The sequence below is a fragment of the Haplochromis burtoni genome, unplaced genomic scaffold, assembly GCF_018398535.1.
Source record: "Haplochromis burtoni strain Fernald_Lab_line unplaced genomic scaffold, NCSU_Asbu1 Contig_315, whole genome shotgun sequence".
NCBI classification, from domain to species: Eukaryota; Metazoa; Chordata; class Actinopteri; order Cichliformes; family Cichlidae; genus Haplochromis; species Haplochromis burtoni.
The window spans coordinates 239,776-253,169 of NW_024582676.1; the positions used below are offsets into that span (position 1 = coordinate 239,776).

At 39.8% G+C, this 13,394-nt stretch overlaps 1 protein-coding gene and 2 non-coding genes across 4 annotated transcripts; 1 reads left to right on the plus strand and 2 right to left on the minus strand.

Moving 5' to 3' along the window:
* Positions 1-2,180: 2,180 nt before the first annotated feature.
* Positions 2,181-13,388, plus strand: sypl1 (synaptophysin-like 1). Of its 2 annotated transcripts, XM_005941584.2 has the most exons (7): positions 2,181-2,298; positions 2,809-2,996; positions 9,598-9,716; positions 9,807-10,011; positions 10,108-10,299; positions 10,601-10,680; positions 13,257-13,388. In XM_005941584.2, exons 2-7 carry the CDS (start codon positions 2,925-2,927, stop codon positions 13,306-13,308), a joined length of 720 nt encoding a protein of 239 aa, XP_005941646.1. In that variant the 5' UTR covers positions 2,181-2,298; positions 2,809-2,924; the 3' UTR covers positions 13,309-13,388. The 2 variants fall into 2 exon arrangements, with proteins under 2 accessions (XP_005941646.1, XP_005941644.1); XM_005941582.2 differs by lacking the exon at positions 13,257-13,388 and having other exon boundaries at positions 10,601-12,496.
* On the minus strand, positions 6,465-6,575 carry trnas-cga. The gene is made up of 2 exons: positions 6,538-6,575; positions 6,465-6,510 (listed from the first exon to the last, which is right to left on the minus strand). It is a non-coding gene; the product is annotated as a tRNA-Ser (tRNA).
* Positions 7,284-7,395, minus strand: trnal-caa. Its single transcript has 2 exons — positions 7,358-7,395; positions 7,284-7,329 (listed from the first exon to the last, which is right to left on the minus strand). It is a non-coding gene; the product is annotated as a tRNA-Leu (tRNA).
* Positions 13,389-13,394: the final 6 nt, after the last annotated feature.

Below are 13,394 nucleotides of genomic sequence, written 5' to 3' on the forward strand. Positions count from 1 at the left end.
ATTAATGGTAGATGTGCAGGCTGTTAATTCCACAGGCACTAATGGACCCCAATACCAACAGAGATGCAGGCTTACGAGCTGGATGGTCCTTCTGTACTCCAGAGGATGTGGCGTTCATGTTCTCCAAAAAGAATTTCAAATTTCAATTATCTGACCACAGGGGAGTTTTCCACTTTGCTTCAATCCATTTTAAACGAGCTTTGGCCCAGAGAAGACACCAGTGTTTCTGGATCACATTCACATATGGCTTCTTCTTTGCATGCTAGAGGCTTAACCTGTGTTAATAAACAGTGATTTCTGGAAGTGTTCCTGAGCCCATGCAGTGATCTAAAGGACAGAATCATGTCATATTTTTAATGCTGGGCTTCCTGAAGCCCCAGAGATTGCAGGTATCCAGTACTGATTTCTGGCCTTGTCCCCTCAGCATAGAGATGTCTTCAGAGTCTCTCAATCTTTTTAATCTTTCTCAAAATTTTCCTTCAGCTGCTTCTCTTTAGTACCGCTTACTTTTCCAGCCTTAGTATAAATAGTGAAATTTCTCAGTTTAAATATTTGATGTTTTCTGTGTTATACTGTGAACAAACTGTGGGTTAATGGGATTTGCAAATCAGTGCATTCTATTTTCATTTACATCTTACACAGCATCCCCACTGTTTTGAAATTAATGATAAAGCCTTAGATATTTTTACAGCAGCAACGTAGGAAGGCATTAAACAGTGAGCCCACATTTGGAGATTTAATGGTCAACCAGGCATCAGACTTTAACACAGGAGGCTGGTGTTTGTTTTCTTTCTCCAAGTGACAGCAGCTCCTGAATCATAATGTTTCTTTAAACCTAGTAAATCTTTAATCACAGGTTGGAACAGTTTGTATATTCAACGAGTTAAAAATGCTGACTTTATAATGTTTATTTGAAAATTTAAAATCCTGATAAAGTTAATGGTATAAAAGATGACTGCAGCTTTTAGTACTGAAAAGTAAAAAACAATTCAAATGTGCCTTAAACCTGCATTCACTTTAATCACCAGCAGAGGGGTGCAGGAAGACTTCTGGAAAACATCCCTCTGTGACCTCAGAAAACACTTTCCTAGTTTCATCACGAACTTAAGCTTAATCACAAGTTTAAAGTCAAATTGAACAGGGCGTTAGTGTCATTTTGTAAATTATGGTCATTCTAAGGCTTGGGCAGGATATTCTCACTGGCTAACAACTTGCCAATTATAACAACTCCTCGTCCATCACACGTGGTTTCACAATAGAAAGCCCAAGCTAAAGGCTTCATAACAGAATTTCACTAACTAATGGGTGACATCGTGGTGGTTATTTCCAGCTTTTATATTATCTGCGGTAAAGATTTGAACATAGGAATTCCTTCTCCTGCAGTTTCTTCCTCTAAATGAGTACAGGCAGGCTTTGTGTTTCTCACACTCCATTAATACAATTTTCAGATGGATGGATTTGAATGTAGCCACTCTGACAGCATCAGTTTGTTTTGGATTTTTTCTTATAAATTTAATTCTGTAAAGTTGAACATTTTCGACAGGAATCGATCTATGTGATTCTATCTGCTTTTAGAGCCAACCCCGAGTGGTCATTACAGGCACTGCAGTTTTCTAAATTCGATTAATTTTGTAGCTCTGGCGACTGCTGCTTGGTTTGATTGAAAAAACTAAAAACTAATACAAAAAATCGTCACGAGCATGTTACTAATTACATGTTACTGCTAGAAAATAACTTGGGGCACCTTATGATCTAGCATATTTGCCTGATATCAGCCTAATAGCTTGAGAATGACTTCAGGAACCACAGTTTCCAGTCGCTTTCCCATCCCGTGAATTTTCCCGGTCAGGCATTCAACCTTCCAAGAAAATCGAAAACCCCAGCTTTATTTAGAAGCGCACCGCTACTCTGGGTCCGCTACTTTTAAAAGTCTGAACAGTGATCTGAGATGAGGTGCAAGAGTCTAGTCACCTCCCAGACCACTTGATATGATATGATGAGAAATTGATTGCTTTTGTCCAGTGATTCCAAACATGTGCTGAGCGCCTTAGATTTGAATCTTGCTGTGGAAAATGTGGCGTAATATCCCTTTATTTTAACTGGTCCTTGCACCGCATCCTTAATAGTAAATAAATGTCAAGAATTCTTCCCTTGCACTTTGCTAAGAGTCATATGACCCAGTCAGCACTAAAGGGGCGGTGCACAGTTGGTGCAAACGGCGCAAGGGGCGGCAGCTTTTGGAGAATGGATCCAGTGAGAACCCAATAGGACACTTTCGATACTTTTTGGCACTCAGAAGTGAGTTAACGATAACTTTCGTGTCTCCTGGTGTGAATTTGCATGGGTTTTCTGCGGTAACCCCCGGTACTTACCTCGCAGCTGTAGGGTTTTCCAAGTTGTCTTTGCGGTTTTTATTTTTTTTTTTATTTTACCTGGCTCGGGGGAAAGTACGCTTCTCTCAACAAAAAACCCCCCAAACTAAAAAGGTTTTCTCTTTTCTTTTAGCCATAATTTCCCTGTAACCAAATACACGGCACGCGTTCTGATCAAAGGCAAAGCGAGTTTTGGCACTCTTTACGCGCGTATCCGCTCCATCTGAGCATCAGCACCAGCGCAGAGCAGATCTATACTGGAAATTTAAAAAAAAAAAAAGATGACGAATAAGGACATTCAAATTAAGATTTGTTTTTTTAAAGATTATTAAACGAGTGGAACTTTTTATCTTTCACGCTAGAGACACTAGATCTCCTTTTTGGTGGGATGAGAAGTTGGATTGTAAAACTGAATCTGCTCCCTGTTTTTTTGCAGCGTTAGCAGTAGAGACCACGTCACTCTGTCTACTCCCCCTTTTCCTTCCCTTGTTGGACCAACATCCACAGCTTAGAAACAGCTGGATAAAGATTTTGGATCAGAAAAGCACAATCATGATGACCGGATTTCGACTAAACCTGTCGCCCCTGAAGGAGCCCCTCGGCTTCGTCAAACTGGTGGAGTGGGTAAGTTGGACGCAAACTATTGTACGCGTATTTTCTGAGTTTGCAGGGAGAGTGTGGGTCCTACCCACAGGACAGGACAGGGAGGTCCAGTTCTTCCTTGATTCTTGGGTTTCCCCTTCTCCCTACAGAAGAAAGAAAAACACTAGTTAGAACGTTATAGCAGATTATTAGATTAAGCCTCAAAAGCATGACTACAACTTGATTAAACATTGGTTGAGGTTTGAATTTAAGCCAAGAAGAACGTATATATATGTGTAAGGTTAATTGTTGTTCATTATAACACTAGAAGAAATAAGATAAAAACACTAATATGGTTAGAATGAAATAATGTAAGGCCTCTAGACAAATGTGTACAGCATTTTTCTAGGACAGAAGAAAGTCTGCTGAAGTGGTGCAGATTAGTGCAGCTGGACTTGCCTGCCCTTCAGACAACACAGTTACATATTAATGCATCTTTTACCAATAATTCACCTCCGAGTGACTGCTTGTGGCTGAAACATTTCAGTTACACGTACACTCACTTAAACATGCAGGAGATTTCTTGCGGAAAGTCCAGCGATCAGTTGTTCTCTGCATAACTGGGTCAGGAATCCAGCCCGGCAATGCTTTCCCTCAGCTGTTCTATTTTTTCATAACACACACAGGCTGGAAGAGCTTTATGGCAACAGTAACACTCAGTCATCTGACTCAGAAAGTGTTGGTTTTATACAACACAAAGTCATTTCTCATTTACGTGGGGCTAGATGATGAAACGTGTGCAGGTATTCACACAATAATAAAGAGGTTTAACCGACATGATGGTGCTAATAGTCCAGGAGAGGACATGGACACAATATGAAGGTTATTCTGTGAAAGGTGTTCCGGGCACGTCCTACTGGGAGGAGCTCCTAGGACAAGCGGGAAAGATTACATCTCTTGGTTGACTTTGGAATGCCCCCCCACTGACCAATCTCCGGAAGAGCTGAAGGAGTTGGCTGGGGCATCTTCTTGGACTTGGACTCTACAATCCAGACTCTGATAAGCAACAAAGAATGGATGGATACACTTTTTGTGACAAACACTACATCCTAACCAAATTTTTCCCACTAAAAGATATTTTTAACATGAAATTTGTGTGTGTGTGTGTGTGTGTGTGTGTGTGTGTGTGTGTGTGTGTGTGTGTGTGTGTGTGTGTGTGTGCATCCCCCGCAAACTTTTAAACACATAATCCTACAGACAGCCTACAGAAAGTATCCTGCCTTCAGGTGATAGCACGTTCAGTAGATCTAAGAACAAAATTTAATGTAACATGAAAACTGAAGGTTATCAAACAGGGTTTTTTTTATCCAGAATTCATCTCCCTTATAAATTGTTTATTGAATCAAATGCCACATTATTTGTACTCATATCTGGCACGTCCTGAACAGTCGTACCACCCAAGATGTTATCTCCCACACAGTAGGACACAGGGAGGAGTCTTCAGCATAACAAACGCTACAAGGATGCCCCCATTCCCTCATCGTTGTTTAATAAGAATGATAATAAAGCGTTTTTTCTCTCTTTATGGACTCGTGACTCCACCACATTTCTCTGGCTAAATATGGAGAGCCAGTTTGTGCAGGGCCTCTGGAGGGAAACACAGTGACACGAGTAGGCGTGCACATACTCAAGTGGATTTGGGATTCGTGGTCAGACTGACCAGAGCTCTGCGACTACTGTGTGAGAAATGAAGTGCTGATTATACTGCTTTTCTGCCAACGTTTCTAACTTTTTGGGAAATTTGTCTTTCCTTAACAGCTTGTCAAAGTACAGACCCCTCCTTCTGCAAGCACTTTCTCTTTCCTTATCAGTTCAGGTCGTTTTTATAACATACAAAAAAACAAATAAATGGTAGCTTATTCTGCGTATTATGAATAGGTGCTGTGTGTGTGGATTGTTTATTCTCCCTCACAGCTCGATTATGAGCTCTAGTTTCAGGAATGTCCATAATTTGGCACTGAGGGGTTTGCAGATGTTTTGGATGCCAAACAAATGGAGACTAAGGACTGATAAGGTATTGCTGTGTTGCCACAGTTTTTAGAGAGTCACAGTGTTTTAAGAAGATGCCAATGTGTGTTTGGGCTATGCTGGCCCTTGCAGTAGTTCATAAAGGCAGAGACAATTTGAGAGAAGTATGTAATTTTAGCCAAGAAAAAAAGAGAAAAAAAACAGGAAGTGGCAGTCAGTGACATCTGGAGAAACATCTGGAGAGAAGTCTCGAGGTGTGGGGGTTTGTGGTGTACATAAAGCGTTAAAGGACAGCTGCCCCCGTTGAAAGCACTTTGCAGCGTGACCGTGTGTGATACAGTTTTGCTGACAAAACAGAATTCAGGAAGTGAGTTTGAAGTATTGTAAAGGTTTTAGTTGGTGTGTCCTCCTAAATGGGCCGATTTTTTTGTATGTTTTTCTGTATAAGGAAACATTCTCTATGGGCTCAAAGGCCATTTCTTTGTTTTCATGATGCAAACCACTTCCTGGCCTTCAGTCTGTAGACTCCCTGTACAAGGAGATACAGAGCCAGTTCACATCCACCTTTATCTCAGGTATTATTAATTTGGTGATGGTGGGGAAGAAGAACCTCAGTTTGTTTTATGTCATGTTCTGCTTCTTTGGGTTCTCAGAGTGCTGTAGCTTCATCTGCTTATCCTGAATTTGATAAGTGGAAGAAAACGAATGGATTGTTTGGTCTTTAAAAAGCATTTATTTTAAAAAATCCTCATAGTCCAAGGAAGCATGTTGATGAACATCTATGATCAAGAGGGTTAGCAAACTGCATCTGTAACTAAATGGGATGCTAATTAAATACATGCAGGCTATAAATCAGGGGTAGGGAATTCCAGGCCTCGAGAGCCGGTGTCCTGCAGGTTTTAGATCTCACCCTGGGTCAACACACCTGAATCAAATGATTAGTTCATTACCAGGTTTCTGGAGAACTTCAAGACATGTTGAGGAGGTCGTTTAGCCATTTAAATCAGCTGTGTTGTATCAAGGACACATCTAAAACCTGCAGGGCACTGGCTCTCGAGGCCTGGAGTTCCCTACCCCTGCTATAAATCATTAAAAAACTGAACATCCCTCCCATTAGAATATATTTTAGTGCAACTTCACAGTAAACAAGCAAGGTGTGGATGTGAGTTAGAAATTGAGGGCACTGCACACTCAGAGAATCATGGGGCACCCAGGAAAGAAACCTGTTGGGAAGGTTTATGTACTACATCATCCAGAGTGACAATAATGAGACTTTGTATCAGGAGGAAATCAGCAATTTGTAGTACAGAGCACAGAAAACAACCTACTGCTTAACAGAAAGCAAAATTAAGGATCTGACTGCTGATTTCAGCTAAAATAAAGCAATTTGATGTAGATCAGTAGAGCTGATGAACCTTTTTCAATATGTTTTTACTCACAAAGTTTTATAAATGTAAATTAAATGTGAGAAGAAAAAGAGCATGTCAGGAGTGGGATTTCAACCCACGCCTCCATTTGGAGACCAGAAGTCCCTTTCGTGAGGAAGGAGTGAATCCTCGAGTCTGGCGCCTTAGACCACTCGGCCATCCTGACAGCTGTCAAAATCACTCATGACATCACAACTACACCTAAAGACTTGCACAGTCTCAATGTATTTTTCACTTTGCTGTGACTAAGGATGTAGAGGACTGGTATAAGAGTTAATCTAACATTATTCTCTATCCTTTCTAATTATGGTCAGTTTTCTGTAGCAGGAATATAAAATGAATAAGACTCAGAATCACTGAACAGATTGAAATCAGAAACTACTGTGCCTACATATTTACAGAAGATGGGCTCCGTTTTCATTCAAAACTCAACAAATTCACAGAGTATGCCATTTCCCTCCAAAAATCCTTTTGCTGATTTTAGCTAAGCATTCATCCATGTTTCTTCATGGAACTAAGTGGCACATTCTAGTTAAGTATCACACTTTGCAGTTGGATGTCTTCACAAACAGACTTCAGACAGTTTGGACAAGCAGTTAAACCTCCTCCACCCCCTCAGGGTTGTATGCTCAGCCCTCTTCCTGTTCACTCCGTGCACCCTTGACTGCTTTCACAGACATGGAAAGAAACCTGTGTTGATGTTTGCAGACTACGCCTCCATCTTCAGGGGGAAATCAACATTGTTGCATTGTGGTGGACAGAAAACCTCTCAAACTCCATGAAACAAAGGAGCTGATGATTCATTTTAAGAAGAGTCAATCATTCCATGAGTTGTAATCAAACAGCTTGATTGAAATTGGAGAGTAAAAATTTTTGTCAGGAGTGGGATTTGAACCCACGCCTCCATTTGGAGACCAGAAGTCCCTTTTTTTGTGGACGGTATCTATCCTTGAGTCTGGCGCCTTAGACCGCTCGGCCATCCTGACAAGCTAGCTGACGGTGTCATCTAAGTCAAGATTGACATTACAAAAACAAGCAAACAATTCTAACTTTAGCCCTTCTCTCTTCTGGGGTTGTATTGATGATCAATACGAAACGTGATTGAGGGAAAATGGAAATGTTGACGTGCCTGTCTTTGTCAGCTAGAATTTATTCCATTCATTCCATTCCAATTCATTCTCTCATTATAGTCATAGAAAAATATCAACATAGTGATAAACTGCCTGACAGCAACATAGCTTTGAGTCTCATAGTGGAAGCAAGAACTAATTCTTCCCTTTCTTTGTCACTCAATTATTTAAACATGGGGCTTGAACCCATGACCCCGAGATTAAGAGTCTCATGCTCTGCCATATGAGCTAGCTGGGCTGTGAAGCAATGTTACAACACTGGTCTCAGTTTAGTTTAGCTAATGGTACTATGCCTCCTGCTTGCAAACTCATCTGGACTAAATTATGGATTTAAAGGGTTTGAAAACATGGTATAAAAGAGATCAAAGGGTGAGTTGCATACCTGAAGCAGCAGGCTTTTGTGTATCATTCTATTGTAGTTGTTTAATTAAAAAATAAGTCCAGTATTATAGAATGTAACCAAAGGCACCCGCGGTTGCCTTTGAGGGTGCAAAACGTTTCGTCGACATTGTTGTGTTCGTTGGGGAGAAAAGTTACAAACATACAGTACAGCTCTTCAGAGTCAAACTACTAGCGATCGAAGATTTATGTCAACTTGACAAACTGAATGCATTCTGTACTGTACAGGAGACACGGCACGAGATTGATTGACAATGGTCTACAGCCAATCAGGACGCAGAACACAATGCGCTGAAAGAAAAAAAAAACACGCAAAATTGCACCAAAAAAAAAAAAAAATCTGTGAAACAGCGAGACCGCGAAAGGTGAACCGCATTATAGCGAGGGACCACTGTAACTAAAAAACACTCTACCCTGCTTTATCTCCTATTTCGCACCCAATGGAACTGCACTTACAGAATTAACATTGTCCTGTATTTGAAAAGGCTGGAAACTAGCATTTAAGTAAATGAATGCTTCCTCAATTACCCTTTTTTTAAAGACATGAAAAGCCACTGTCATCATTTATTTACAGCCTTTTACAAAATCATCCTTCTTGTGGGGGCAGCAGCCTAATCAGAAGTACCCAGACACCCCAATGCTCTGCCACCTCCAGCTCTTCCAGGGGGACACCAAGGCATTCCCAAGAGATAGTTTAAAGTAGCTTAGGACAAAAATATAGTTGCATATAAGATTACCACAAGAGACAAGCAAAGTTAGTAACTAGATAATAATTTTAGTGTAATATTTATTAGCCAAAGAAAGACCCACAGATTTCCATAAATAGTCGGTGGAGACCAAAACAGGAAAAAGGAAATTGAAGTTTACTTCAAGATTACCGTGAAGCCAGATACAGAATTCCAAATGTAAGTTACTATTGCATATCGTTGCAGCATGTCTGCTAGATGTGCAAACATGGAAGCCTCTATTTGCTGTGATCTTCACCATATTAACTGTTAAATGCAACATTAGTGGTCACAGGGCAGTCAAAAATCTAAAAGTCATAAATCTAAGAGCTATTTATTTATTGCACTAAAATACGAAGCTTTCCACGACACATGGTGCCTATTTTCACTTGAAATCATTGTTACCCATCATGCTGCTCAGTGATTTCTATTATCACTGGTTAACCTTGTTTAAAGGTTGAGCTGAGTGGCAGCCACCCTCACTAAAAGAATTCTGTTTGTGTTGGTTTAAAGGGGAGCATTAGTGTCACATGGTCAGTAGGCTGAAACAGATGCTTTTCTGCAAGAAAGAATTTAAGAGCTGAGTGGCAGGATTAGTGAAACCATGCAAGTCACATTTTTACGTTTTGAAAAAATGATGTGGTTCTTTAAAGGAAATACTTGATTTGTGCTGTCATGTTTTTTTCTGTATCTTTTTTCAATGGCAAATAGAAAGTCACTGACCCAATATTTGATCCTCTCTTTCAAATTCTTGAAACACTTTTTTTATGATCCTGTAAAAATTGCTCAGTTGTATTTTTTCAGGCAATTCTTTATATTGAACATGCTGATCATAATCCCACCACTTAGAAATTCTCCAGAGCCTATGCTTTCCTGGTTTTGATGTTATTAATAACTTTTTTCTCATGCCACTATCTTCTTACTGTCCAAACAGCTCACAGCCATATTTGCTTTTGGCTGCTGCGGTGGATTTTCAGGGAAGAACGTCATATCTATCCTCTGTGGCGATGGCAGTAATGAAACTCTCAATGCCATGTATCAATACCCATTTAGGTGAGCATTTCAACATATTTAATTTTCACGTACATTTTAAGTTAATTATATAAGAACCCATTTATTCTGTCTATTCTGTATCATTCCCAGGTTAAGCCAGTTCCCGCTCATTGATAAAAATACGACTCTTTGTAACCACTCTGTCACTACAACACACATGATGGGAGACTCGGCCTCCTCGGCGGAGTTCTTTGTAGGTGTTGGCATTGTCTGCTTCCTTTACAGCATGGCAGCTCTGCTGGTGTATTTAGGCTACATGCACGTCTACAAGGACTCTGACTTTGGACCAATTTTTGTGAGTCTTGATCTTGCCTCCTGTAATCGTCCCAGTTGATGCAAGGCCTGATTTGAAATGTATTGAAATTGTTCATGTATTTACCCTCCTCTCCAGGACTTTGTGATCACAGCGATCCTGGTTTTCCTGTGGCTGGTGTGTTCATCCGCCTGGGCTAAAGGCCTGCAGAATGTAAAGAGTGCCACAGACACTGAAGGCATCAGTGGCACGCTGGCACTCTGTAAGGGTAGCAACATCACCTGTGAGGTCACGGAGTTTGCTAACATGCGGACCCTCAATATATCTGTGGTGAGATGAAATAATAATCAGCTGATATTAACTGTTTGCTGATATATGATTATCAGAATTTATAAGTGCCAATAAATGAAAATGTGTAAAGCATAGAATAGACAGGAGCAGCACCTTTGATTGATGTTTCATCATTTGTCCACCAGAGGGCATGTTTGGAATGGCAACAAATGTTCGGGAAATCTGTTTCTGCTTTGTGTGTTTGAAAGATAAAAAAAATATTGGTTTTAACATTACTAAATATTGCATTGATATAAAAAAAAATATTTCTAATGATTATTTTTTTGTCTATATTATCCAGGTGTTTGGCTACCTTAACATGCTTGTGTGGGCGTTCAATGCTTGGTTTGTGTACAAAGAGACTCGCTGGCACTCCCGGAAATTTTCATCCCAACCTGGACCAGGAAGGCACCAGGTCCCTGCGCCAATCTAACATACAGATACACACAAAGACTCAGTACAAAACACAGAAAACGTGCACATGCCATATACAGAAAATCACCCTTAAGTGCACGCACGCACACACATACACACACATACACAAATACTCTGTGAAAGTGATGAAGACACACAAAGTGAAGGATCAATGGCTAGCTCATATTAAACTGCTGACTGCAGTTAAGTTTTGCAGCAGTACAGATTTGCATTGGTGTTTTGTAACCCAATATGACCTGATGTGGTATCAGGTGGTAGACAAGAAGCCATCCACACACAATAGCAGCACCAATGCAACAAGCATGCCAAATCCTTTTAAATGCGCCTTTGTTCTATTATTCTTAAATGGCTTCAGATGCTTTGCACACGGTGATCGAATCCTATGACCTGATTTGGTCTTCATAGAAGTATTGCAGTTTATGAGGTTTTCTGCCTCGCCTGGTTTATTACACTTATTTTTACACAGATGAACGTAAGGTGCTCAGCCCTTTCTCTGTGACACCACACTTGGACATTTTATTTTCTAAGATCTAAGATCATCTGCTTTAAGGGCAGTGTGAAAATCACATTTTATGACTCCTTGTTAACCGTAACTAAATGTGTTTATTTACAAAAGTGAGTGTGATCGATATTGCAAAATGTAATATACATTTTGCTTTGTATTTGCACATTTTTCAAAATATTTGTAGATTAAAAAGATATGCCTCATTCCAAAACCATTTCTTTTACATCAGTTAACTGACTCCCTCATACCCTCTAGTGTCAGAAAGAGGGAATCACTGAAGTCTCTATGAAACTCGACTCATGCCAACCATTTATCCTTACGGATTTTTCTTTGTAAAAAACAGGCAAGCAGCCTGACCTAGTTTATTTCCAAGGTTAAAATAACTGTAGTCTAGGACCTTTTTATTTTGCACTGATGAGGTGCTTGTGTGATTTTATCAATGTTGCATTAAAGGAACAATTCACCCTCAAAATCAAATATACATTTTTTTTCAGGCGTACTACCATGTGTCCAACAAACACGGCACAACCTGTTTGTTTACATCCTGTCACGGTGTCAGTCAGCTAAGCAAATATGTAAATTTGATTTTTGATGTCAATTGTCTCTTTAAGCACTGTGAGCATAAATCCATGAAGAATACTTGAGAGTTGCTTTCTTTAATCCGAATGCAGTGCAGTCACACTTTTCTTCAAAGGTACCAGTTAAAGCATTTTCAACTTTCTTGTTAATTTCATCCCTTTTTGCAGCGAAAATATTCAGCCAAAGCACTATTTTCTTTTATCCTGGTTTAAGCTTCCTACATATCTCTTATGTGATTTTTAAGCCTGTTATTGTGCCGTTGTTTAAACTAGTCCATCCTGTTCTCCATATTTGTTTTGGGGTTTTTTTTCCAGACCAAATGGTGAGCTGGTATTGTGTTTTAAGAACTGTGTCGTATTTTTGTATAATTTCTCATTTTCAGTATATCCAGATGTGTTTTTTGATTATTATTATTTTTTCTCCTTGTCCTTTCTATTGTGTTTTGACTGTCTCTGTGTAGGGTGGTTTCATTCCTTCTATTCCTTTAACTTTAAAGTTCAGTGAAACAGCAAGTGTCTGGTGTACTGGTTATGCCACTGCACTCCTGTAATCAGCTATAGCTTCTTCTTCTTTTTAATGATTCCTTTACATTTAACCTGCCAATTTTTCTTATGCAATGCACTCTGTCACATGCACAATTTGGATGTACTTTTTTCCAATAAAAAACAAAAAAATGTGGACGTTTCTTTTAGTGTGTGTATGTATGCAAGCCTACATTCATTCCCACAAGAGAAGAAGAACTATTTCACTTTTGTGTCACTAGGTTTTTTGTTATATAAGAAAAAAGAAAAACACAAAACCAGTAGCATGTAACACAAAACCAGTAGCATGTCCTCTGCTGAGTGTAAAAATAGCACTCTGTGTTTCCTATATTGTCCTGTGACCTTCTGATCGGCCGTTGGACCTCGATGTGGGGAAATAAACACAACACTGTGACTGAGTCATCTTTTGTGTGTGTGTGTGTCAGGAAGCAAGACAGGAAGGATTGTGTTTAAGCACAGATTATAATGTAAGAATGCACAGACTCGGTGCTTGTGTCTGTATCTCATCTGATTGACACATCAGCGTAAACTAATCAAGTCAATTTCCTTGCCCTCATTTCTGAGCTGTCATTTCCTTGTAATCTCCGCCATTCTCTGTCTTTCTCACGCCCCCTCTGATTTGCCTAAAAAGATGACTGTATGTTGTGTGTGATCTGAATCCATTTGTTCTGTTCAGGTTTCAGAACACAAGACCGATTTGCAATCAAGTGGGAGTGGAAGTGTAACAGAGAGTACTTAATCCCTAATCATCGCTGTCATACTGGAAACGACGAACATATTGTGAGAAAAGGGACAAAATCGTGATTTATTTTTCTTTGACAAAAAATGTGTGTGTGTGTGTGTGTATATATATATATATATATAGTGTACAAAGAGACTCGCTGGCACTCCCGGAAATTTTCATCCCAACCTGGACCAGGAAGGCACCAGGTCCCTGCGCCAATCTAACATACAGATACACACAAAGACTCAGTACAAAACACAGAAAACGTGCACATGCCATATACAGAAAATCACCCTTAAGTGCACGCACG

What these genes read in the sequence shown, in the direction of transcription:
- sypl1 (XM_005941584.2), top strand. Translation starts at nt 2,925, where the DNA reads ATGATGACCGGATTTCGACTAAACCTGTCGCCCCTGAAGGAGCCCCTC. An exon ending in TCGTCAAACTGGTGGAGTGG is followed by an intron (nt 2,997 to 9,597) that starts GTAAGTTGGACG and finishes CTGTCCAAACAG; the next exon opens with CTCACAGCCATATTTGCTTT. An exon ending in ACTCGCTGGCACTCCCGGAA is followed by an intron (nt 10,681 to 13,256) that starts ATTTTCATCCCA and finishes GCACTCCCGGAA; the next exon opens with ATTTTCATCCCAACCTGGAC.